At 35.5% G+C, this 26,624-nt stretch overlaps 2 protein-coding genes across 3 annotated transcripts in view; one reads left to right on the plus strand and one right to left on the minus strand.

Moving 5' to 3' along the window:
- Mfsd14a (major facilitator superfamily domain containing 14A) overlaps positions 1-20,021 on the plus strand; it is a 52,364-nt gene extending 32,343 nt beyond the window's left edge. The window contains exons 3-12 of the mRNA XM_027943137.2: positions 95-157; positions 967-1,094; positions 3,218-3,332; positions 7,115-7,333; positions 7,608-7,721; positions 8,469-8,540; positions 14,746-14,858; positions 16,078-16,175; positions 17,107-17,270; positions 18,667-20,021. Of these exons, the coding sequence (XP_027798938.1) occupies positions 95-157; positions 967-1,094; positions 3,218-3,332; positions 7,115-7,333; positions 7,608-7,721; positions 8,469-8,540; positions 14,746-14,858; positions 16,078-16,175; positions 17,107-17,270; positions 18,667-18,873 (1,293 nt within the window). The 3' untranslated portion in view covers positions 18,874-20,021. The remainder of the gene's footprint in view (positions 1-94; positions 158-966; positions 1,095-3,217; positions 3,333-7,114; positions 7,334-7,607; positions 7,722-8,468; positions 8,541-14,745; positions 14,859-16,077; positions 16,176-17,106; positions 17,271-18,666) is intronic.
- A 198-nt stretch (positions 20,022-20,219) lies between these two features.
- Sass6 (SAS-6 centriolar assembly protein) overlaps positions 20,220-26,624 on the minus strand; it is a 47,404-nt gene continuing 40,999 nt past the window's right edge. Inside the window, exons 15-18 of one of the 2 annotated variants that reach the window (XR_011708887.1) lie at positions 24,861-24,958; positions 22,509-22,603; positions 22,226-22,423; positions 20,220-21,665 (exon numbers count right to left, since the gene is read on the minus strand). Coding sequence is in view for 1 of the 2 variants with exons in the window: in XM_027943113.2 (XP_027798914.1) it covers positions 22,317-22,423; positions 22,509-22,603; positions 24,861-24,958 (300 nt within the window). In the remaining variant the exon portion in view is untranslated. Of the gene's footprint in view, positions 22,424-22,508; positions 22,604-24,860; positions 24,959-26,624 lie in introns of both variants that reach the window. The other variant, XM_027943113.2, reaches the window with a different exon arrangement.

Raw genomic sequence — 26,624 nt, forward strand, 5'->3', positions numbered from 1 at the left:
GTTTGTATTATGAAGGGATATTTGAAAATGTAAGGTAGAAATTTTATGGATTACAAGGTAGCATGTGATTTTTATTTTGTTTTTTATTCTTCAGGTGTTACATGAAACCTTCCCTAAACATACATTTCTAATGAATGGCCTAATTCAAGGAGTAAAGGTAAGATCAATCATATATCTATATATAGATATCTATATGCAAGCACATACATGCATATTTATGTGCATATAATCTGTCAGTTCTTTGTTAATTGTGTGAACAAACTGCAATTTTTATAACTAGAATATAATTTGGAGCATTATTTAATGCTTTTAGACTAACTGGATTTTAAATATGATTTGACTCAAATATAGCCTCCTGTGCATTATAAATTATAGTGTATTTCCTATGTTTTGTTAGCATTTATGTTCCAAAGGTCTCAGTGCTTTTATAAACTAAAAATAATAATATAGTTTGGAGAGGAAAAAAACTATGCCAGAAACCTCACAAATACAAAATTATATTGGTATGATAAAGTATTGGTTATTATGGAGATTCTTTACTCTAGATTCAGTTTGACCAACAGATTTTATAAATAGATTCTTAGCCTACCAATATAAAACCAGGTAATTAGCATGTGATATTCTTTCCAGAATTGGTAATGTAAGTTATTCTGATTGAGAATTCATTAGAGCAATTATATTTAATAGTCAAGAGCCCTGCAGATGATTCTAGCATATCTGAGGAAATTTTTAAATTATATATAGATAAGAAATAAGTTAATTTTTATCTAAAGTTTAGCAATTTGTTCATTTAGAAACAAGATTGTTTAAAATCCATTTGTGGTAATAAAATCTATTTTTGGCTCATGGATATACAGGATAATTTTTTAATTTAAGGAAACAAAGTTGTTCAAAATTCTTCTATAGTAGTAAAATTATTTTTGCTCATGGATAGGTAGCATAAATTTTCTTTAAAATTTTTTTTAGGGTTTGTTGTCATTCCTCAGTGCCCCACTTATTGGTGCTCTTTCTGATGTTTGGGGCCGAAAATCCTTCTTGCTGCTAACAGTATTTTTCACATGTGCCCCAATTCCTTTAATGAAGATCAGCCCATGGTAAGTGCATATTCAGATTATTGCAACTAAATATCATTTTCTGTTATTGCTTTCTTAATGTTTTTTTCTTGCCAACTTATCTATGTAGATTTTCATTGTTTTTCTTCTAATATCATTATTCTTTGACACATATAAGAAGGGTTGTGGCTCAGTGGTAGACCGCTTGCCTAGCATGCGTGAGACACTGGGTTCGATCCCGGGAATCACATAGAAATAAGCAAGATACAGGTATTGTGTCCATCTACAACTACAAAAATATTTTTTAAAAAAGAAAAAGCCCCCTCAAAATATAGTACCTAGGTAATAGTTCATAAATAAAGGTTTTAGAAATCAATACTACTATTGGAAAGAGATACTAGTATCTATTTTGGAAATAGATACTACACTATTGGCAAACTTGCTTTTGGATGTCGCAATCCAAACTTCAAAACAGTATTTTAGGGACTGGATAGAGTTGTTAACACTTTATTTTCTTAAGTAGAATATTAAAAACATATTACAAAATTTCTTATTATTGGTACTCATTAGGAATAAGTTATACTATATATCAATAAAGTCCAAAATGGTAGTTGTTTAATATGAAGGAAGGTTATTTCTCTCAATGTAAAAAAAGACTCTGGAGAGATGCTATTGTAATTCCAGTGAACCATCCTTTTTCTGCCATCCTCAGCTATTACCTCACTGTACAAAATAACTACTCATGAACCAGCTATCAGATCATACTTCAGGCAGCACAAGGGAAGGTATGGCTAAGAAAAGCACATCACTGTCTTTTAAGGAAACTTTATTTAGAGTATTTCCATCCAACCTCTGCTTACATTTCTGTGGTCAGGTATTAGGTATATGATGCTGTTATAAGATGCTGGACTCATAGCAACCCCATTAAAATTAGGATTTTTTTCATTAAAAGGAAATGAGGGAAAACTCACAAAAAAGAAAATGAATGTCCCAAAGTAATAGAGTAGTTGTAGATTTATTCTCTGATGTTCTTACTACACTGAATTTTAATATTGGTTATTTAATTATAGTTAATTAATGAATGGGGTATATTTTCATTGTGTGTCTAGAAGGTCCTAGGGGATAAACAGAGCAGGATTTTTTCTCATATGTTAGATAGAACTCTAAAATCCAAGCCCTTGATAAATGCTCATCATGCAAATTAAATCTTACTGAGGCAATCTAGGGAATAATCATTTTGTTTGGAAAGCAGTGTGTTAGAAAAATTTTAGTAGTTATAATGTCCTGGTGGAATGATGTCTTGAAAGTTTATTATGGTTACACAGGATTTTAAAAAACTACCTCTTTACAATAGAAATTTCCTATTTCTGGCTAGATATTTTGGAATCATCCATAGTAAAATATAGTTTGCATTTCAAGATACTGTTTGTTTCCATTATTAGGAGTTCTAGGCAAGTGTTCTACCACTGAACGGCATCCCTGTTGCTTTTTTTTTTTTTTTGAGAATGGGTCTCATTAAATTGCTCAGACTGACTTGAACTGACTTGGATTTCCTATCCTTCTGCCTGAGCCTCCTTTTAGATGGGATTACGTGCATGGGCCCCCATGTCCGCTTCTTTGATTCATGCTTTAATAGTTAACTGTTCTGAAACCTGAACACTGCTGTTCAAGTTTCCTCTGTGAAGACTGACTTTGTTATTCTTAACATTTGAAAAGCCATAGATAACTTTTGAAAGACATCTAGTTTCTCTAAATGGCTCAAAGTAAATGTGGAGTAGGTTTTTGTTTTAATGAATTTTGGGTTTTTTTTGTAGTACTATGGTGAAAAACAGTAATGAATGAAATATAGTAATAATAGCGAATGAACTTTAGTTTGTTGCTATAGAAGCAACAAACAAAGGCATAATTCAACAATTGGGTTAAAGATTTACCTGAATATGTTCTCATTTTTAAGTGCTGAATTCCTGCTTAGTAACAATGTTACTATTAAGGAGCCATTTCTAGCCCTTTGTTTTCATAATATCTGCGGCTTAGGATTTAAAGACCTGTTAATTCCTGAACTGCTCTAGAAAGCTGTTGACTAAAATTAGCTAATAGAAATGAAGGAAAGTTCAAGTGATGGTAATTGTTCCAACTATTTCTTGTCAATTATCTTTCATCCTTAGGTGGTACTTTGCTGTTATCTCTGTTTCTGGAGTTTTTGCAGTGACTTTCTCTGTGGTATTTGCTTACGTGGCAGATATAACCCAGGAACATGAAAGAAGTATGGCTTATGGATTGGTATGTGTTTTTATCTTATACTTTGCATCTGCTAAAAAGTACCTTGTTAAACTATCCCTTATTATAAGGAATGTAAACCTTTTCATTAAAATATTTTATTTTTTGCAAAAATACATTTCAGAAAAGTTACCCATTAGACTACATTTTAATTTGTTTTCAGTACAAAACCATGTAAGTTTTCATATTTAACATTCAGGAAATATTTATAGGTCTCATATCAGAATTGCAATTACGGTGTTTCTGCCTTGTGGAATCTTTTTTATAATTTTTATTGGTGCATTGTAATTATATATAATGGATTTGTTGTTCTATATTTGTACATACACACACTGTGATAATATAATTTGGTCAATATCTTTCCCCAGTATTTCTCCTTTCCCCGCCCCTTCTCCCGCCTGCTGGTCCCTTTCTACTACTATAATGGTTTTCCTTTGATTTTCATGAGGATCCCCCACACACAAATATTTCCTTTAGCTTTCACATATGAGTGAAAACTTATTTCAGTTAACATAATGCTCTCAACTTCCATTCATTTTTTTGTATGAGATAATTTATTCTTCTTTATGCCTGAATAAAAATTTTTTGTGGAGTTCTTTTTAACAGAATCCTGAAAATAAGGAAATATTTAACATGTCATGGGTTAAAAAAATTACTCATGGGCTGGGGGTGTGGTTGCGTGGTAGAATGCTTTCATGGAATGCATAAGGCCCTGGGTTCATTCCCCAGCATCACAAAAAGATAAAAATAAACTAAAGGGAACAAGTTAAATTTTAAAAAAAAAAATTACTTATCCTTTTTGCACAATGGCAGTGCAGTCTGTTTCCATCAAATCTAGGAATAGAATGGCTCCCATATGCATAATAATGCAGGTCATTATTTAGGTATGCAGAAGTAGGATAGTAATGAGTTTCAACAAATATGTGACAAACATTTTGATAAATAAGGACCAAATATTGTATCATACTGAATCTTAGTTTTGTAAGAGTTTGTGATCTCTTATTTAAAGGTCCCAAAAATAATGAATAATGGAATTAAGATATTGGGGGGGGGGGGGAATACCTGTAGGGAGAAGCTTATAAAAAGAACTAATGTTTTCAGTTGTAGGCTTAGAACATCAAATGATATGAAATTGATTGGTAGAATTTACCCCCACCTTTTCAATTTAATTTAATTTTTTGCAATGGGGTCTTGCTATATTTCCCAGGCTGGCCTCTGGAACTCCTGGGCTCAAACAGTGCTCCCACCTCGGTCTCCTGAGTAACTGCAATTATAGGTGTGTGCCATTACACTTGGCTGGATTTTTTAAACCAACTATATTGAGATATAGTTTATATATCAAGAATTCATTTATTTTATGTGTATTGTTCAGTGAATTTTAATAAATTTATAGTTTTGGGGAGTTAGGGTTTTTTAAATTTGTTATATATGACAACAAAATGCATTACAATTCATATTAAACATATAGAGCACAATTTTTCATATCTCTGGTTGTACATAGAGTCACATCCTTCATGTCTTCATACATGTACAAAGAGTAATGATGACTATCGCATTCCAACCCCTATGCCCCTTCCCTTCCCTCCCCTTTTCCCCTTTACCCTATCTAGAGTTCATTTAATTCCCCCCACCGTACCCTTTCCACTCCCCTTCCCCAGCATATTATGGATTAGCATCTTTAAATCAGAGAAATCATTCGACAGACTGCTTTCTGACTTTGTGGGGTTTTTTGGGGATTGCCTAATTTCTCCAGCTCCAGCCACTTACCTGCAGATTTTATTCTCTTTTATTGCTGAGTAATATTCCATTGTGTATAAATGCCACATTTTTTTTATCCATTCATCTACTGAAGGCATCTAGGTTGGTTCCACAGTTTAGCTATTGTGAATTGTGCTGCTATAAACATTGATGTGGCTGTGTCCCTGTAGTAGGCTGTTTTTAAGTCCTTTGGATATAGACCGAGGAGTGGGATAGCTGGGTCAAATGGTGGTTCCATTCCCAGTTTTTCAAGGATTCTCCATAGTGCTTTCCAGATTGGTTGCACCACTTTGGAATCCTACCAGCAGTTATGAGTGTGCCTTTTAATTAACACTTTTCAACCCAGAGGCTTTATGTATTAAAAGCATATTCTAGCAAACAGCCACTTAAATCTAGAAATAATGTGGATATAGACAGAGGAGGAAGTGATCTTTGTACCCTGTTTCTGTCTGACCAGAAAGAGAGTGCCTCAAGGTAGAGATAGTTGAGAAGAGGAGAAATGACAAGAAAGCCTGTGATTGGACCTGTGCTTACTACTTTGTACATGTGGTCTCTGAGTGCCCTCAGAAAGCTGACTGTCGCTCACAATGCAAGCTATTGTCTTTTCCCCCACACAAGTACAGAACTCTGCTTAGACTCAGCAATGCTCTTTAAGACCACAACAAGGCACTCATAACAAAATACCACCACAGTCTGGTTTTTAGAACATTCTGACAGCCAAAAGAATATCCTCAGTCCTATTTATTGTCCTTCCTCTGACCATAGGCAATTAACAGACTGCTTTCTGTCTTTGTGGTTTACCTGTTCTTTTTGTACTGGGGATTTGAATCCAGGCCCTCAAGCATGCTGGGCAAGTGCTCCTTGATCTACATCCCTAGCCCTTTTTAATTTTATTTTGAGACAGCATCTCACTTAAGTTTCTCAGGCTAGCCTCAAATTTGTGATCCTCCTGCCTTAGCCTTCTGAGTAACTAGGATTATAGGCATGTGCCATAATTCCTGGCTTAGATATTTAAAATTATTAGAATTTTATGTATTTGTTCAATTAATTGACCTTCAAAAATTGAAATGCTTGTCTTGAGTAGTTATTAATAAACAGTTACAAAAAAACACTTTTGTGAAGTTTAAATCCTTGGTCCAAAAGTCACAAATGGTATAGAAACAGAATAAAGTTTAAATGTTAATTCTACTTATCCTGAATAGCATGGTTTTTATTAGGTGTTATTATCTACTTTCACATTTACTGCTGATTTGAAGGCCTTTGGTCCAGTAGGGTGTTAACAGGTTTTCTCTACATATGCTCTTCGTACTTTAATATTTTATCTTTATCAGACATGTCTATACTTCCTCAGAGCTTTAGAGTTCTCAGAGCCTGCTGTAATTTTATTCTTCCTAATTCTGTCACCCCCCAAAAATGACCAGCTTCAGTTTTTTACCAAGGCTTAATGTTTTGTTTTGAGACAACATCTTGCTATGTTGCCCAGGCTAACCTTGAATTCTTTTTCTGGTTTTTTTTTTTAATGTGTTTTACCTTTGACCTTGCCAGTAGGATTTCTTTGTACAAAGGGCTTAAAGACTAAAAGAAAGTTTGAAGCCACTTTCCTGAGAGCCTGTTATGTTTTTTGTGGGGAGGGTACTGGGGATTGAACTCCGGGCACTCAACCACTGAGCCACATCCCTAACCTTATTTTGTATTCTGTTTAGAGACAGAATCTCACTGAGTTGCTCAACTCCTCGCTTTTGCTGAGGCTGGCTTTAAACTCATAATCCTCCTGCCTCAGCCTCCGGAGCTGGAGCCACTGGGATTTCAGGCATGCACCACCACGCCTGGCCTATTGTGTATTTTTTATAGAAGAACTATAATCCTTTTATCTTCCTGCAAAATAGAGAACAAGTGGTGCAGATAGGAGGAGAAGGGGAAAGTGTAAAAGCAGCTCTGACATAAAGCAGAATTAAGGGGATGATATGTGGTAAAGTAAAGGAGTCAGGTAATCCTGACTAATCTCTTCTCTGTCCTCATGGTTTCAGGTTTCAGCAACATTTGCTGCAAGTTTAGTCACCAGCCCTGCAATTGGAGCTTACCTTGGACGAGTGTATGGAGACAGCTTAGTGGTGGTTCTAGCTACAGCAATAGCTTTGCTAGATATTTGTTTTATCCTTGTTGCTGTACCAGAGTCATTGCCTGAGAAGATGCGGCCAGCATCATGGGGAGCACCCATTTCCTGGGAACAGGCCGACCCCTTTGCAGTAAGTTTATATTTCTTCCTTCTCTTTGGCAAAAAAGTGGATGCACAATTCAATACATTAACATATATGGCTGTGGATGTTTTTTTGCGGAAAACATCTTAAAGGGTGTGTGTTTGTTTTTTGAAATATTTTTTAGAATAGTAAATTTTATCATCCTTTCTTCAAGTCTTTTCAGTGTGTGTTCAGTGCCAAAAGGAATCTCTTCATATTCTTAAAAATCATCTGTTGTTTTTGATGTGAAATCTTACTTTAGTCTTTCTTTTTCTTGTTTTAGTCCTTAAAAAAAGTGGGCCAAGATTCCATAGTGCTGCTAATCTGCATTACGGTGTTTCTCTCCTACCTACCAGAAGCAGGCCAATATTCCAGCTTTTTTTTATACCTCAGACAGGTATTTAAGTGAACTTTTTAAGTGAACTTTTCTTTCATTGTGTAATGCCATAAGAAAAATGTTAAATCTTGAAAGTGCTAAAATCAGCTGAGAAATTTAAAATGAATACCAATTTTATAAATCAGTTAACTAGACTTAACCTTGTTTTGTGTGTCTGATGTTCCTTATGCATTTCTAAAGAAAGCACTTTGTATAGTGAGATTTGGGGCTTAGGCAACAAGATTGTGTTCCCTTGTCAAGATAGGTAGTCTGAGTTTGCTGTTTTTAGAAGTATGGGATGCTTTAACCATTCACTTCCTCCAGTTTCTTTTTGATGTAGAGCATATGAAAGGAGAGCAGCTAGCCACAATGAGAGCACAGACAAGTTTTTCCTCCTTAAATACCAGTCTTGCTAGACAGAAATCAAACCTTTATCAACACCTGTACAAAGCATAAAACACTGTAATATTCATTTACAAAATATTCTAAATGCTTAATAGTCTACAATTTATTATATCCAAATTAAGGGACCTTTACCATGTATAAATAAGTATTTTTAGTATGTTAAGACTTTTTGGATTTCCTCTGAAGAATTCTTTGCTTATAAATGAATTAAATTTTGAATTAAATATGAGTTATATGTGAATTAAATTGTTTTGTTTATAATTTTTTTGGCCCATTTAATGTTAATGTATAAGTAACTGTGTTAGTGTAGTATTTTTATGCTTTTTTTATTCATCAATTTTACTTGTTCTGGAAACCTTCTAGATAATGAAATTTTCACCAGAAAGTGTCGCAGCATTTATAGCAGTCCTTGGCATTCTTTCCATTATTGCACAGGTGAGTTTCTTTTTTGTTAGAGTGATATCATAGAGGGTTACCCTGGCTGGCTATCCAGATGAGGCCTTAGAGTGATGGCATCTTGATGGAGTCACCAAAGTTAGGAGTGCAAGGTTTTGTAGGTTTAGGAATTCGGTTGTTAGTGTAGCTAGTTTTGATCACATTTTTGAAACTGAGATATGTTAATATGTGATTTAGAAACTAGGTTTTTAAAATATGTATTAGGGAATATAACTGTTGCCCTATTAGTCAAGAAATTTTATATCTGTTAGTCCTTGTTCTATTATTGATTGCCTCATTCAACAAATGTTTATAAATACCTACCATGTATCAGGCTGTAAGGAATGTAGCAATAAAGTTATGCTGTTATAGAATTTACATTATAGTAGGGTAAGACAGAAAATAAGTATGTCCATGGAAGCACATTAAGTATAATGAGAATAACAGAGAATAGGGGGAAGGAACATACAAAGTGAGACTGGGGGAAAGATGTTATTTTATAACCGGCGATCTAGGAGAAGGTTGGGAAGTCCTTGCCAATGCAAGCAGACATTGGACCAGAATCAGAAGGGTGAGGAATGAGCCGTAGGAATATCTGGAGGAAAACTAAGCAGTGGGAACAGAAATAAAAACTTGAGGGGAGACTGTTTTTACATGTATAAGTAAGAGAGCAAGGGGGCCAGTGTGGCTTTAGTGGCATGAACACAGGAAAGAGCACTAGGAAATAAAGTCTAAGAGCTAATGAGGAATCAGCTCCTGTGGAGCCTTGTAGGCTGTGATAAGACTGAAAACCTTTGAATGTTTTGAGCAGAGGAGTGACATGTAAGTACATATCTCGGAAGCCCGGTTGATAAATGATGTTTTTTTGATGAACAAGATATTAATCAACACGGGAATTTGGATTTTCTTAGAAGATATTTTATTCCTGGCCTCCAAACTATCTCTGCTCTACAATAAAATACTGTTCCTCTCTGGTGACCATAATTCCCTCACATAGTTTTTCTTCATTCTGTGAAAAATATCCACCCCTTTCATGCTATTGGCTTTGCTTTTTCCAGACTCTATATTATCACTTACCCTAATGTAATGCTTTTTCCCTTCATAGATTCAATCTACTAGCTTGGAACTTCTTTGTTTTATTCTATTTTTAAGAAAATGGCAGATAGGATCCTTAATTGGTCTCTTGGAAGGTTCACCTTGTTAGGATTGCTCTCACAGATCTCATCATTGATGAATTTTTGGTGGGTTCAGTGATATAAATTTAAATCCTACAATATATGTATGTCCCTAATGCCTCCACACACAAACATGACATTGAAGAATAATATTAATACTATATCTAACTTTTTTGTTTTATCCAAAAACCTCTTGATCAGGAAAAAGATTGCATTTAAATATTCATGTTGGTTTTGAAAAAGTGCTCTTCAACTTTGGAGGAAAACATATTGTAGCTTATATATAAAAACAGCTTTAAACATTCACACTTAAATTTTTGAAACAGAGTTTTTGAAGCATAGAAGGTAGAGTTTGTTGAATTATAAAAAATTAACCTTGTAATCCTGGGATAAATCCACCCTGTTCATGATTATCTTTTTCATATATTGCTGAATTAGATTTGCTAATATTTTGTTTAAGATTTAGATCAAGACTGGTATGGTGGTGCATGCCTGTAATTGGGAGGTTGAGGTGAAAAGATCACAGTTTCAAGGCCAGCATGGACAACGAAGTAGATGATATCTCAAAAAATAAAAAGGGCTGGAGATGTAGTTCAGTCCCCTGGATTCAATCCCACATTGCAGAAAAAGGAAAAAAAAAAAAAAAAAAAAAGAACAGGCTAATATTTACTATAATGATAATTAAGAGATTGACAGCTGTAAGGTCTTAAGTTATACTTAACTGATCATGGTGGCGGCTATGGCACCTAATAAATTAAGGCAGTAGCACTGTAGGCTCAACGATGAATTGAACCAGATATTTTACAGGAAATTTGTCCTCTGTTCAGCAGATGACACCTGGCATCCGGGATACAAGATAAAAATAGCCTCTGGGAGCTCAGAATCTGGGGGCAGACATGTAAATAAATAAAGGAGAAGAGTGTGGTTGGTTTTGTATTATGTAGATTACTGCAACAGCAGTCCTGAAGACAGTGAGGTTAGAAAAGAACCAGCCAACATACAGGCAACCACAGGAATAAGGTCTTTAAATGCCCATTTAGCTTTTCTTGCTTACATGAACACACAGTTCAGGGGATGAAAAATCACATTAAAAGCAGAATCACATTAGCAGTCTTCAGAAACAGGTAAATAAGAATATATGCACTACACTCTGCATATGACTACAATAATAACATTTTTATGTCATGTGGTTTATTGTATTACATACAACCCCAAAGGTAGAAGCATGGTCTTATATTCCCATTTACACAAAGTTATAGTATTGACTTGTTCACTACTGAACTCTCAAATTAGTGTTTTTTTCCCTCCTTTCCACCAGCATGGAGCTGCTTATAGATCCTCCTCTAAGCTTCTTGTTTGTTTAGTTTATTTCTTACCTGTGTGCCTTTGTTTCTCCTATACTTTTCTGCCTTCCTTTCTTTGTGTTCCCACACTAATTTGGGCATATCTCTATCACTGCACAGACATTACATAGTATAGCTTTTACTTGTGTATTTCTGATCATTTTTGCCTTAGTAATTTGTAAGCTCTAATAGAGGTCTGTGTAGATTATGAGGTTAGTGTTGTGTATTTCTGTCACCCAAGTATCCTGCACTGCCTTCAACCCAGCAGGGGTTAAATTGAAGGTCATTGGTTTTTTGCAGTGTTTCAAAAACTTTAAAAATTACTAGTAAGAATTTTTCAAATGCTAGATGTTATAGGTGAAATTATATGTACCTCCTTCCCCAAATTTATTCCATCTGCTAACTGGACAGATCCACCTTCCCACAGGAGTCAAGTAATTGCTATCACCATTGGGGCCTTTTCTCTCTGGTTTGCTTTAGGCCCTATCACTTCTGTGGCACTAGGCATGTGAGTTCCTAACTCACATGCACTAAATAAATGTTTATATAAGGGCACAGTATAGGTGGTTCTACATATTTCTTTTTCTTTGTTCATTCCTATCTAGTTCTCTATTTGTGGTGACTCCTGAATTTATATCTGCAGACCAATTGTCAGTCTCCTATTTGACAAATCTGCTGAGCATCTCAACTTTAACACAGCCAAAGGTGAAATCTGGATTTCTTCCCAGCACCAGTGTTCCTCAAGCTCCTTCAGTGACACCATCACCTCTTGTTTTTTTTTTTGTGTGTGTGTGTGCCAGAAACCTTGGCATCATCATTGATTTCTTCTTTTCTCTTTATCCCATATCCAGTCTATCAGATACTTCCTTTCAGCTCCTAAATAGGTCCTGGATAGAAGCATTTCTTATATTCTTCATTACTAGGATCTAGTCTGACCCTTGGCAGTGACCTCTTTTTGGTGTCTCTGCTTCCATTCTTGCCTCTTTACTGCTCATTCTCCACTTGGCAGAGTACTTTCTAAAATGAAAATTTATTTTTATCTCTTATGTTAAAGTAAGTCTGAAACTTACTTTCTATCACAACCGGAAACTCATTTTTTGTCTTCACAGTTGAGTATATTTCAATTTAGGGCCTTTGCGTTTGCTGTCACCCCCCTTGGAGTGCCCTTTCCCCTCAGAACTTCCCATAATGATCTTCTTACTCAGCTCTAACCTTAAACATCACCCCCAAAGACCTTCCCTGTCCATCCTAATTCAAGCAGCATGCCCATCACACTGTTTTTGTTTTCTCATAGCAATGACAACCTAGAATTTTCTTATTTGTAAAATAAGTATGCTCATCTCCCATCTTTCCACCAGTAGACAGAAATCTGCATGCTGACTGAAAGTAGTGGTGGATACAGGATATCCATTCACTAAGTAGCCTAGAGGAAGATTTGACATAGTAGGAAATTAGCAAATACTTCTTATTTTCTGACCAAAACTGATTTCAGAGTTAACTGTTAAGCAGCTGTGTCATCTTGGTTAAGTCATTTAAGCTTTGAAACTCAGTTCTCTCATCTTCAAAATGAGTTATATTAAATTAAGGAAACCAATTTTTTTATTCCAACACACTGTATTAATTTGTTCCATTGTTAATCACACATGCTTTCCTTAAGAACTTGTAAATGAGAAAAGTCCCTGCTCCTGAGAAGAAAATTGATGTCCCTAATTAGAATGTCATGAGATAAGTATCAATGTCTTTTTAGGTCTTTGGGTCACAGAGGATGTAGGTAAAGGGGATGAGAGGTGGTTCTTCCAGTAGGGGATCTTCTGCAGTATCTCTGTATGAAGGATGTTAGCCTCACAAAATGGGCACTGACATATCTGAATTTTATTTCCAGTGTTAATGAATCATCCCATGACCTTAATATTTACCTTTTTACTTCAGTGATCATGTCTGTAAAATGGAAATGAAGCTAATAATTGCACTCAGCATTTTTTTTTTTAATTGGGATTTGGGAATAGCTGCCTACAGAGCTAGCTGGGTTGAATGAAGAACTATGAGATGACTTCATTTTAGAAGAAGTTTTTGGTGGTATTCATGATCTATGCTTGAACGTTGCCACCTTCTTTAGACCACATTCCTGAAAGAATGCATGCTCCAGAGTATGCATCTGGCCAGTTCAGTCTGTTCCAGAGCTTAGGCTGGCTGGTCTTCCATTTTTACGGCCCCATTTCCAGGCTTAAGAAGCAGCTATTTCATCATTGGTGAATCTCTGTTTTTCAACAGCATGTCCTCTAGGGTTTTATTTAACAATGACAAGAACGATTATTTTATGCCCTCTGAGTTCCTAGAGCCATAAAAAATGAATCATAGCTATTTAGAGGAAAGTGCTGTCTTTGGGATATTCTTGTGGAAAGTTATCAACTTTGCATAATTCCTGTCCCTTCCAGTCATATTGATGCCCTGGAGCTTTGGCTGTATTCAGTTTTATTTTTCACAATTAAAGCCAATATCTGATATAGTCTTTAAATAAAATTTAAAAAAAATACTTGTAACCTAATTATTTTTTAAAAATATTTATTTTGTTTTAGTTGTAGTTAGACATAATACCTTTATTTCACTTATTTATTTTTATGTGGTGCCGAGGCTCAAACCCAGGGTCTCACATGTGCAATGCGAGCGCTCTACCGCTGAGCCACAACCCCAGCCCCAACCTAATTATTTCTAATCCTTTTTAGTTTTTGTTTTTTTTTTTTCTAATGTTGGCAAGTATGTTTTTTACTACTTTGAAGGGGAAGTAACAAGTATACCAGTTGTATTTGATTAGAGGAATAAGAGTTAAAAATATTTGCCCACTCATCAGACTGGAAATACTAGTTTTAGAGTGAAAAGGTAACCAAATGTTTCTTTTAGTTGATATTAAATTTTTCTTGGCTAACTCCAGGCTCTGAGTGAGTTCCCTTTAGTGGACTATGGTTGCAAAAGAATATAATCCTACAAGGTAGCCAAACCATGTACATCTCAATCTACACTTTGATTTTCATTGAAAGTCTCAGAGAAGAAAGTATGAGTCCTGATTGTTCAAAAATCCTTAAAAGTATTATTATTTGCTTTTTACTGGCATATTTGTGACCATGTCTAATTAAACTATTAAACGATTATCTCAGTTTAAATTTTTGACATATTTTGTGAGCTTTAGAGTGTCAGCCAGTAATTTCCCGAATTCTTACCTCTTCTAGTTATTCACTTAAACTGTTGTTTATTAAATGCTTATTATGTATCAGGCACAAACTAGCATTTTATGTAAATATATCTCATTTCATTCATATAACCAAGTTCTGAAATACATGCTGTTATCCTAATCTTACAACAGACAAAACCTGAGGTTCAGAGTGGTAACTTGCCCAGGGCCATTCATTAGCAAGACCTTTTGAACTTCTGATTTAATCAGTCAGTCCTCAGTAGAAAATGTACTGAATAAAAAGTTTAACCTTTCACTTTTCTAACTCTGAATTTGGACCTGTATGAACATAGAGACTTTTCATCTGCTTATGAAACCTGAAATAGTAATCTCAGATATATTCAGGGCAATAGTTGCTAAAAAAAAACAAATTGTAGAAAAGTTGTAATGGTCCTATTATATTACAGAGTAGAAGATATCAGCAAATATTCTTTTTCTTTTTTTCCTCTTTTTCTCTCCAGACTATAGTCTTGAGTTTACTTATGAGGTCAATTGGAAATAAGAACACCATTTTATTGGGTCTAGGATTTCAAATATTACAGCTGGCATGGTATGGCTTTGGTTCAGAACCTTGGTATGTATAAATATTTTAGTGTGTGTTTTCTTAATTTTGGTGTTTATCTTTGTTTCCCTTTATTTGCTTTTCAACTAAGGCATAGATTTTAATCTGTCTCTTGCTGTACTTTTCATTCTAAACATAGTTCAGTCTCCCTCTTGTGTACTCAAATACTCTCCTGGAGTGACTTGAAGATACAAAGAGGACATTTCATAATTAAATGGCTGGCTGAATTTTTGCATGAGATTATTGAGCTTTTGAATATCTAAAGAGCATTTAATTAAGATCAGAGATCAGTTTGTCACTAGGGAAAAGCACACAATTCCATAGCAATAAAGCCCTGAAAGTTAGCATAATTTACCTTTTTTTGTTTTTCTGGTAGGAAAAAAAAAAGTGCTGTGTAAAACCAGAGGTAGTCCCTGATGGCACAGGGGAAGTGAACAAAGTCCAGTTGCTTTGATCCTGGTTTCATGTTGTCTCAGCTTTTCCTGCAGTCAGTTTCCTGCAGGAAGCTGATGATGATTTGCACAACTAGCCACCTCATCTCTAGACTTGGGTAGAATTTGTTCTGATGGGCAATTTCTTTTCCAGTCTAGCTTTTACAAAGAGGTGCTAACAACTGATCTGAGACATTGCTTTTAAATATCAAGCCAGAAGCATCCAGGCTACTTTCTTTACAAGTTAAGAATTAGATAAAATCAGTGATGTCTTTATACTGAGTAACAAGTCCATGGGAACTCTGATGAAGACTTGCTCACTTCACACATTTAGAAGCATCTGATGATATTTATTTATCTGTATTATACATTGTCCTCAACATAACTTCTCAAATTCCTGCAGAAATAATGTCTGACACACTTTAGTTTGGAACATGATATCCCAATTTTATTTTAAAACCTTACACTATTTTTATAAGAGACTATTCTTTTTTTTAGTTGTAGATGGACACAATACCTTTATTTTGATTATTTTTTTTATGTGGTGCCGGGATCGAACCCAGTGCTTCATACATGCTCAGCAAGCGTTCTACCACTGAGTCACAACCCCGGCCCGAGAGATTGTTCTTTTTTGAGACTATATAAACAGGGTTAGACTTTTAAGAGATTTTCTCAGTCACTTAGGAAGGAATAGGATCATTCTTTTCCCTGTACTGACTTGATTTTTAAGTATGTATTTTAATTTTGACAGGTACAGTGGAAAAGACTCACTCACTTTTGTTTTACTGCTTTAATTACAGGATGATGTGGGCTGCTGGAGCAGTAGCAGCCATGTCTAGCATTACATTTCCAGCTGTTAGTGCACTTGTTTCACGAACTGCTGATGCTGATCAACAGGGTGAGTTAATAGGAACCAATGAAAATTATTTAAAAGCAAAGAATATTCTGATACTGTTTTCTCCCTCACAAAAGTACTGAAACATGAATGTATTTTTTAAGGTACAGAATTTTTACATTGCTATCAGTGGTAAATAGGAAAAGCAGATTCTAGAATATTACCTTGATGAGGATATATATAATCTCTTATCTTTTGCCTTTGAATATATAGCCCTGTCTGTTCTCTTGCTAGAAAATTTAATAAAGAAGTTCACTAAACATTTGTTGTTTGCTGTGTTGTGCTAGACACGTTAGGATATGTTCATAGCCCTTTTATCCAATCTTATGGTTTCAGTTACCAAACTATAAACATGAAAGGCTCATGATTTTGTGGTGGGAGCATTTAATTTTGGGACTCCCAAGAGATGAAGGAATAATTCTTTTAAAAGAGCATGTTTTATCTGGTCATAAGAAAAAAAAAAAATCAAAACAGTGATGTGGCAAAAGAATGGCAGTGGTTACTTGGTGAAATGAGGAAATGTCTGTGGCCAAAGAAAGCTGCAGTTTAAACTGAATAGATTTTAGTAAAATACATATATCTATCTATAAAGGGGTCTTGAATAGCTGCTTGGATACCAAGTTTTAACAATCTCACTTCTGAACTCATGCATGACTGGTTTTTAACCAAGGATATTTGGAAGGCTATATTCTAGGGAAATAAAGTCGTTTTGCCTAGTTGTTTCTATGTTCATTCTATGTATGGATGCATCTGAGCCCATGTTTGCATAGGATAGCACACCAAATGTACTTTGGCTTCCAAGTTTTTAATGCCATTGCAGTAATTGCTAGTGTTTATTAAATGCCTTGATTTCAGATTGATTTCATATTTGTACTGGTTTTTACAGGAGGAAAAAAATGGGTGGCATACTAAATGATTTCTTTAAACAATGTAGGTGTTGTTCAAGGAATGATAACAGGAATTCGAGGATTGTGCAATGGTCTGGGACCAGCCCTTTATGGATTTATTTTCTACATCTTCCACGTGGAACTTAAAGAACTGCCAATAACAGGAACAGATTTGGGGACAAACACAAGTCCTCAGCACCACTTTGAACAGGTAATTTCTTCTTTCACATATTTATTTGGCCAGAAAAGATTGTATTTTTTGATCATAAAAGCTTTTGAGGGGCTGGAGTCGTGGCTCAGTGGTAGAGTCCTCTCCTAGCATATATGAGGCACCACATTAAAAAATAAATAAAGATATTGTGTCCGTCTACAACTTAAAAAAAAAAAAACTTTTGAGATTCTTATAACTTTTGACATTTAAAACTCAAGTCTAAAAGACTGTGTTCTCTTTGTGAAATTATGCAAACCTTCAACTTTTCCTTTGCTTACATTTCTTTTATTGTTTATTACATCACTTCAAATTAATCTTAAATATTCACTTAAAAAGTTGTAATCAATAATGCATGATACAGTTTTTACATGTGAAAGAGTCACTCTTTACGTTTCCAGGAAAAAAATAACTTAACGCCCACATTTTTTTCTCCTTTGAATTTCCAAGCTTAGTACCTTTCATGACAAAATTCTTTTTATTGACAGAGTCTATTCAAATATCATTACACGCTTCAGGCCGTGATATAAAAATATATCACAACTGCCATTCTCTGTGCATACCTTTTTCAAGAATGAAAAATTATCCTGGTTTGCCAAATCTACATCTAATGGCACATGTTAGTCATTTCTCTACAATGCTGCTATGTTTCCTGAGTCCTCTGTGATATCCCAGTTCCCTGTATTCAGCAGCCTTCTGAACAGAAAGTCAGTTACATGGGTCTTTGTTCATTTGTTTGAGTTTCCTTCCTTACACCTAAAAAACGTGAGAGCCAAGCATCATTGATCATTCTAGCCAATAGAAACGGCTCCCTGGCTTCCTCACAGCATTAACCTTAAAACCAGCCAAGCCTACTTTTTTCTTGTGGGCCACATAAAAGTACAATCAGCAGTGTAAGTTTTTGCTAAGAATAAATGTAATTTGGGGATAATTTAAAATTCTGTTTCTTTTCATGGTAATAGCATTACCTGTGTTTTTCTAATTTTCAGTCATTTGAGCATATAATTACTTTTCTAAAACGAAGAAAATGGTAACTGATTCTACCACTGTAGTTATTAATATTATATGCTACCTAATTGTACTTTTGAGATAATGGTTTTCCAGGACTAACAAATTAAGTGAGGACTCTAGAACCTGTTTCATATTTTGTACTAAAAGTTATGGCATTTTTGTATAGGCTTTTTTGCCAGTTGTTATTCCCAGAATTTTATAGTGAGAGTTTAAGTGCCACTTTTCTCTGGAAAACAGAATGCATTTTATAACTGTGGCTTTCATGAAGAATTGAGTCATTGGCTTGTAACTGATAGCAGTTATTACTTAAAAAAAAAAAAAAAAAAAAGCAATTTCTGAAGAACAAGAGTATTTGTACAAAAATCCTAATTGTTCTTTTCTTCCTCAGAATTCCATAATCCCTGGCCCCCCCTTTCTCTTTGGAGCCTGTTCGGTACTGCTGGCTCTGCTTGTTGCCTTGTTTATTCCAGAACATACCAATTTAAGCTTACGGTCCAGCAGTTGGAGAAAGCACTGTGGCAGTCACAGCCATCCTCATAGTACACAAGCGCCAGGAGAGGCCAAAGAACCTTTACTCCAGGACACAAATGTGTGATGACTGAAATCAGGAAGATTTTTCTATCAGCACCCAGGTCTTAGTTTTCACCTGTAGTTCTGGATGTACATTCCATCTCCATCTGCAGTGTACTTTAAGATTGTCTTAAGAAATTATCTGCATGAACTCCGTGGGAACTAAAGAAGGAACCGGACAGTTTTCCAAAGATGTTACAATTTCTTTTGAAAAGAAACCTTTTGTTTATTAGCACCAATTTCTTGCCACTAAACTGTTTTATTATACATCCTTTAATTAAAAACTATATATGTAAACTTCTTAGATATTAGCATATGTCTCTGCTACCATTTCCTTAAGGTGTTGAGCTTTAACTCTATTTATGCTGACTCTCAGAATAGATAGTATGGTTGTGGACCTGTTCATTTTAACATTGTAAAATCGAGTCAGATTTTAATATTGTAAAATCTTGGGTCAAATAATTCAAAGCCTTAATGCAGATGCACTAAAATAAAGAAATGATAAATGAATTGTTTGCATTTAAAAAAAAAAACTTAAAATTGTACTAAAATCTGAATCATGTTTCAAGCTTGTTTGCAATAATTTTATTTTAAGCATATTCACTACTGTTTTTGAAGTGAAAAAATATCAGCCATTTAGAATTTAAATTGGGGTGGTTAGAGCCTGTAATTCTAAAAATGCTGGCTCAGATTTGTTCCCCAGCTTCTTCTTATACCACTATTCTTTTAATGTTTGCATAATCATAAAAACCTCAACACTTGAATACATAATCTAAAATTATATAGCAAAGCTGGTAGCCTTGAAAATGTCAATGTGATATCTATATGTAGATAAATATATATAGTGGCCTTTCAGGACTGTCACAGTAACACTTTATTTACAGAGCTAATGTTTGTCCTAAATTTTCAGGACCCTAGAAGAGAGCTTTATACAATTACTGATGTGAATTTCTCTAAAGTGTATATTTTTGTGTCCAGTTATATTATTTAAAAAAGTGTTACTTTGTAAAAATTGTACATAAAGTATTGTATAGTTTACACTGTTTTCATCTTGTGTGTGGTTATTGCCTAATGCTTTTTAAACCTGGAACATTCACTATGGTTAAATAAGGTCTTAAAAATGTAAATATTCTGTTAATAAAATTAAATATTTTAATGATTTTTTTAAAAAAAGTCTTGATCTGTGAGTCCAGATACAGCCGGTTTTAGCTTTGTTACCATGATCACTTTTATACTAACAAGTCAAAGACTTAACCTTTCTCTGAATCATTCCTTTTCATTCACTATACAATGCAAGTGTACTTTGATTTTCCAAACAGATCAAATTCTGTTTCTTTTTCTACATGCCTTTTACATATCATACTCCCAAAGTAATTTTATTTTATTATTTTATTTTTACGTAATGCTGAGGATCGAACCCAGTGCCTCACACATGCTAGGCGAGCACTCTACCACTAAGCCACAGTCCCAGCCCTCCCAAAGTAATTTTAATACTTTATTAACAAAGCTCAGTTTATAGAAATAACATTAAATGTAACCTTTGGATTATTAACACATGTACAATTTTATACTGGAAAAAAATTTCAAATAAAAGAGGTAGAACAAAAAATTAGCACTCAGAAGTCTACATATATACATTTAATACAAACAAGTCTTTAGTAAGAATGTCAGAATGATCTCTATCCTATCTTAGAAATTCAATTTCAATTTATGTATATGGAAAAAGACATATTAAAAAACAAACGCTACCTGTGGGTCATATATTCCATCCAAACCCTGTCACAGTGGTTTTTTATATATATTACATAGTATTTACAACAAAGCAGATTCCTGTTACCAAAAGACTTCTTTCCAGAATAATAAATGCTTTCAAGTTATTGTAACTTGAGTATTCTTACTAATATAGTATATCTAATAGAGGGAGAAAAAAGTTGCTACCTAATACTAGTTACTCAATATTCTATTTAGATCCCTGACTTAAAGACAATTGCCAGCAATTTCAAAGTATACGTATTTTTAAAATATTTAGCAACAATACTTATGAACCCAGTGATATAGGTATGTCATTATTTTAAAATGTCTCTTTGCTCAGTTGTGTAAAAAAGAACTTGAAAATAATTTTTAAACTATCACAAGCAATGAGTTTCAAAATTTGCAAACAAATTTAGATTATTTTTGAGAATGTACTCTGTATTGGATGGTTGTCAACAAGAAGATAATGGGCCCTATGATCCTGGGTGAATTTTTTTTAATCACCTAATTTTTTTCCATAGGAATTGTTCTTAACCTGAAACTTTTAGTAATGGGGAAGAGAAGAAAGTTTTAACAGTTTTGTCTACTTTGTCAAGTAAACATTAAAAGGAACCCATGTTTTGGTATTTTAGAAACAAGGACAATGAATATCCATGATGCACTTCTAGTAAAGATTTTGTATGGAGCTATCGAAACCAAATCCCACTGATACAGATTTAACTGCATAACAATAAAACTCCCAATTAAGGAGAAGAATAGGATGGGTATAAACTTACAGAAAACACTAAAATCCTATAAATGTTTCAGCTCCAGTGTAAAGCACCATATACTAATTTGGTCATGTAAAAATATTATCCAAATTATTTATTTTTCTAATGTGCTGGGGATTGAACCCAGAGCCTTATGCATAGGCAAGCCTTTTACCACCAAGCTACTTCCTAGCCCTTTTATTTTTTTTTTGACACAGGGTCTCACCAAATTGCCCATGCTGGCCTCGAACTTGTGATCTTCCTGCCTCAGCCTCCGGAGTAGCTGGGAATGCAGGCATGTGCCACCACACCTGGCCTAATAAGCACATCAAAAGTTATTTAACAGACTTAACTGCTAACTTAAATGTTACAAGAAAAATACTCATATCTGCTTGCTATGAAGGTTTAATTCATTTCACTCACTTAAGGTAGCTTTAGGACTTTTCCCTTAATGTCAATATCAATAATAGAGATAATCTTAAGAGAAAATCATTTTTCCTCATAATCCTCAGGTGGCAAACTTAAAACATTTTATCAATGAAAACAATAAACTGAATTATTAGCATTCTTTGGTTTCTTTCATAGTATTATTTTCTTGTGCAGGCTGCAATTTACTCAGACCTTCTAAATGATTAGAATATCCTCTATAAGGATCATCTCTCCCCTTCGAACTGAAATCTAATAATTAGTTTAAAATTCATCCTGTTATTTTGTAAAACAACATGTTTACAGACCAAAATATCTTTTACTCAGCATCTTTACCAATCCCTGAATACAAATTTATTTCTTTTTTAACTGTGTGCTGTAAATCCAGTAGTAGAATTAAGGATCTAAATAGTCTAATGGTAGATAGCTCAAGTAAAATCTGAAACTTGCCTGGTTAGGATTTGACTTCTGCCTGTTAGGATATTTTTAAAACACCTGAGTTTCTGAAATGTCAATAGAAAGTAAAAAGACAATGCTAGAATTAACTGTTTGGTAACTGCCCAGGAAAATAGGCTGAAGATGTAGAGGGGAGCACTGCAGGTTTGGAAGATGTCTGCATCACTCCTAGACTGCCATCTTTCTGATGATCTGCAAATGAAACAACAAAGATTATCACTTTAGTCTTTATGCATACACACTACAAAAAATTCAGTCCAGAAATGTCTTTTCTCACCTGAATTACTAAACAGATTCTGGCTTAGTCCACGTAAAGGAATGCTATCTTCTCTTTTCTTCAAGTATTTAGATTCCAATCCTAAATTTTCACCACTTAAAAAAAACATATATTATTTTTTCAAAGTCTGATTTTTTTCTTTATTAGTTAATTTTTAAGGTTTGCCTAATGTATCTACACAAACAGGTTTAGCATCCCTAATCCAAAACTCTGAAGAGTTTCAAAATTTGAAAATTTTTGAGCACTGACATGATGTTACCAATGAAAAATTCTAACTTCCTGTGATGAGTCACAGTCAAAACAGACTAAAAATGCCACATAGAATTACCTTCAGGCCATTATAAATTAAGAAACAATGAATTCTGTATTTACATTGGGTCCTATCCCCAAGATACCTCATTGTGTATAGAAAATATTTCAAAACCCCCAAAATACTGAAATGAGAAAACTTCAGTTTCCAAGCATTTTGGATACTTAGCCTGTACTATATATAACTGGGCTGGGGTTATAGCTCAGTGGTAGAGACTTGCTAGCCTGTGAAAAACCCTGGATTTAATATCTAGCATCACACACACACAAAATGTGTAACTGAGTTGTAATTTATGGCTATGGTTCAGAATACACTCTTTACTGTTTCTTAAAAAATATAATTTATCTGTATATAATCAAAGTATCCCTGTTCCTAATGAGTAAATTATAATAAACTAAGAGCTGGAATAAGAACTGTGAGCAAAATAAAAATAATCCTAAGAGCACCATAAAATTTTGTAAAAGCACACAAGTGACAGATATTAGAAATAAAATAAATATGTACATGCCTTGAGAATCATTTAATTACTTACTTACTATCTCATGCTATTTAAAATAAATTAAGATTGCGTTTTCCTTTAACCAAAAGCACTTCAAGGCCAGTGGTAGAGAAATTTCAAAAAAAAAAAGGGGGGGGGGATATTTTGGTATTTTGCCCCTTTCTACCATGCATTCCTTCTAAAATTTTGATAGTATTAACAATTGCCCCAGTAGTATACTTTTAGTCAGAATTTAAAGGATCTTACAAAATAATGAATCCTTAAAATTAAATGATGGTCTTTTCCCAATGTGTAGAAAATAAAGTTTTCTAGGTTTATTTTTTCAATTTTAACTTAATTTTTTTCTTTAATACTCATTGCCACTTTTTGTTAGCTGACAACAAATAAAACAACAAACCACTTCTAAACAAAAAAATGAAAATCACTGAAGAGTCTCAATTTTATTGTCAGATGATATTTGATATTGTGAATGACTGTCATGTTTTCTGCTAGTAAAGTTGCTCTCAGTGTAAATGATGAATTAAATATACAAACATTATGGTTTTCTACCATTAATATGAATTCCAGGTGCTCTGCCTTATGAGCAAGTGTAAAATTAGATATAATAAATACATACATTATCAGAAACTCACACAATTCTGATCTTCATTAACTATTTTAATATTCATCCTGGTGACAACTGGGATAAGATCCCTTAGTGAGGTTTGGCGCTACGGCTCAGCGGTAGCACACTTTGCCTGCCATGTGTGAGGCACTGGATTTGAGTCTCAGCACCACATATAAATAAATAAAATAGAGGTCTATCAACAACTAAAAAAAAATATATTAAAAAAAAAAGAACCCTTAGTGAACTATGTTAGTAACTGAGTTTGCAATATATTAGAATAGTGGATAGCTCATAGCAGGTTTTACAAACACTAAATCTGAAGTAAATAAACAACCATAATTATTTTGTTTTAAAAAACAACAAACATGAAGACTATCTAGAGAAAAAAGTATGCATGGAGAGTTGATTAATTAAGCCACACGTCACTGATTCAAAAATGTACTGTGTGAAACCTAAAAAATAAGGAAGGAATCTCTGAGCAGGCAAAACACAAACCACAAACTGGTGCTCAATTTTTTTAGGTAACCTAGTGGTCAATCTTACAAACTTTTTTACTTTTATTCACCATGTAATTCTAGTAGATTAACCAGTTAGTTTCATAGATTATACTAGAAGCAATAAATCAGAAAAATGAAGAGCACCCAGGACAAACAAAGCCACACAAGAAAAACAAAAACAACTGACTTTAGAGGAATTAAAGATTCCTGTGTACATGCCCAAGAATACATATGAAAGCAATCTTCATTTGTGTAAGAAAATCTCTTTTATGTCTATTATATGCCTATCCCACAGCTTGCAAATACATATGAGAAAGCACTTGTCATAGTTCAAAGTGACTCAAGCATCTTAAAAGGCCTCAGATAAAATAGGGGGCATCATTGATTAAAAATTCATTCAAAACTACAAACAATAAATTTTATGTCAATAAATACTTACTTTTCCTTATCAGTTGAGCAAGGCACATTAACAGTTGCTCCTGACTGAACATCTCCTAGTGATATATTTGGTTTTGTAAACTGCAAGTTAAACTGAACCTGTAAAGAGGAAAAACATCTCATATAACTGATTTAGTAAAAACTGAAACAAGGAAGATGGCCGCTGCGTACGGGGGTTGCTGAAGTGCTGAGCGTGGTGCTCAGAGCAGCGGCTTTAATCGAGATTTCGCGCAGCTTGTTAGAGCTCCTTTCACCGTTAATCTGTAGCGGACCACTTGCCAAGCAGCAGAAAGAACAAAGACATCGAAAAAGAGACGCTTGGCTGCTCAGAGCCGCGGGCGCTTTGCTCCCATCTGCTTCCTCTTTCGCTTCGCTCCGGGCAGAGAAGCTGAATGTGTAATCAGCAGTGGATTGTAAGTACCTGAGGCAAAGAAAGCTCAGTGCGCCCCGCCCTTTTTTTTTTTTTTTTTTTTAATATTTTTTATACAGGGAGAGTTTGTGGATTGGGATTGTTGGCTGGGCTGTGGTTTCTGTGCCGAAAATCCACTACGCGGGAGCCGCCATTTGCTTTCTGTTGGCTGTCTTGATGGCTCTGTCTACATTGTCCGGCAGCCACATCTAGAGGTTGGAGCTGGGCTGCGTGCCGAGCCCTGTCCTCCGAAGGCTGGACCGCGGCCTCGAGCGCCTTGGTCGCCTGTTCGCCGCTGCACCTTCGGGCAGAGCCTGCTCTGGGGTTGTTCTGCATCCCCCTGCGAAGGGACCCGTGCTCTGGAGGAGGGGGCCGGAGAGCCGTGGCGGCAGCCGCTTGGGCCCCAGGGGCCGGGCACCGGGCTGAGGAGCGGCGGAGGCCGCGGCGGCTCCACTATGGTCGCAGATGAGCGTGGCACCCGTGAGCGCGGCCCAGAGGCAGAGGCGGAGGCGACGGCGGCAGGGTTTAATTTCTAGAAATCTGGACTGGAAACAGAAGCAGCAGTTTGTATAATCCCAAGAACTTGCTTATGCCAGGAAGCTGTAAGGGTAACATGAATATCATTGAGGAGATCTAACATGGTGGCGGGCGAGGAGAGATCAAGTTTCTGACATCTTCAACTGCGCGGGCATAGGGAGCCGTAAACTGTCTAAATGCTGTTTGCTCAGGATCACTAGGCAATGCTGAGCTGACGTGGATCTGGGGCGTACAGTCTGGGCCCCTCAGAACACACACACCGAGCCCGGATCGGCTGCATTCAAGCTCCGGTTCGCCTGCTTCTCATGACTCAGCACTAACGATCCCGCTGAAATAACTGGTCGGCCCTTATGAACTTACAGAGGTAAAAGACAACCGAGCCTTCATAGGCAGTGGCCACAGGATTGAAACGGGGATTGGGAGAGACAGTCAGGACCCACCCGTTGCATTGGTCACCCGGCAAAGGGAACGAACGGTCACCATTTGCATGGGATACCACCTTGGCAGAGAACTGACATAACGGGCGGAGGAGATAACTGCATTGAAACCAGCGCGACAGGTGTGTAATCCCCTAGCCATCTCTCTCCACACAGCGGGGAAACCTTAAGGGCCCCTCCAGCTCTCCTGTGAGCGCAATAGCCAGACCCAGGGAATCAGGAGTGGTGCGGGACTCGCGGCGTGCAACTCCCGGCTACCGCTCCAACCAGTGCTGACAACTGAGGTCTCTTGCACCAGCTACCAGGGGCGTGGCTACCGGAGGGCAAGCAAATTCGCTGGGGGTTCTCAGCCCCAAGCTGTGTGTAGCCAGTATTGTGGTGA

The sequence above is a fragment of the Marmota flaviventris genome, chromosome 10 (assembly GCF_047511675.1).
Source record: "Marmota flaviventris isolate mMarFla1 chromosome 10, mMarFla1.hap1, whole genome shotgun sequence".
NCBI lineage: Eukaryota > Metazoa > Chordata > Mammalia > Rodentia > Sciuridae > Marmota > Marmota flaviventris.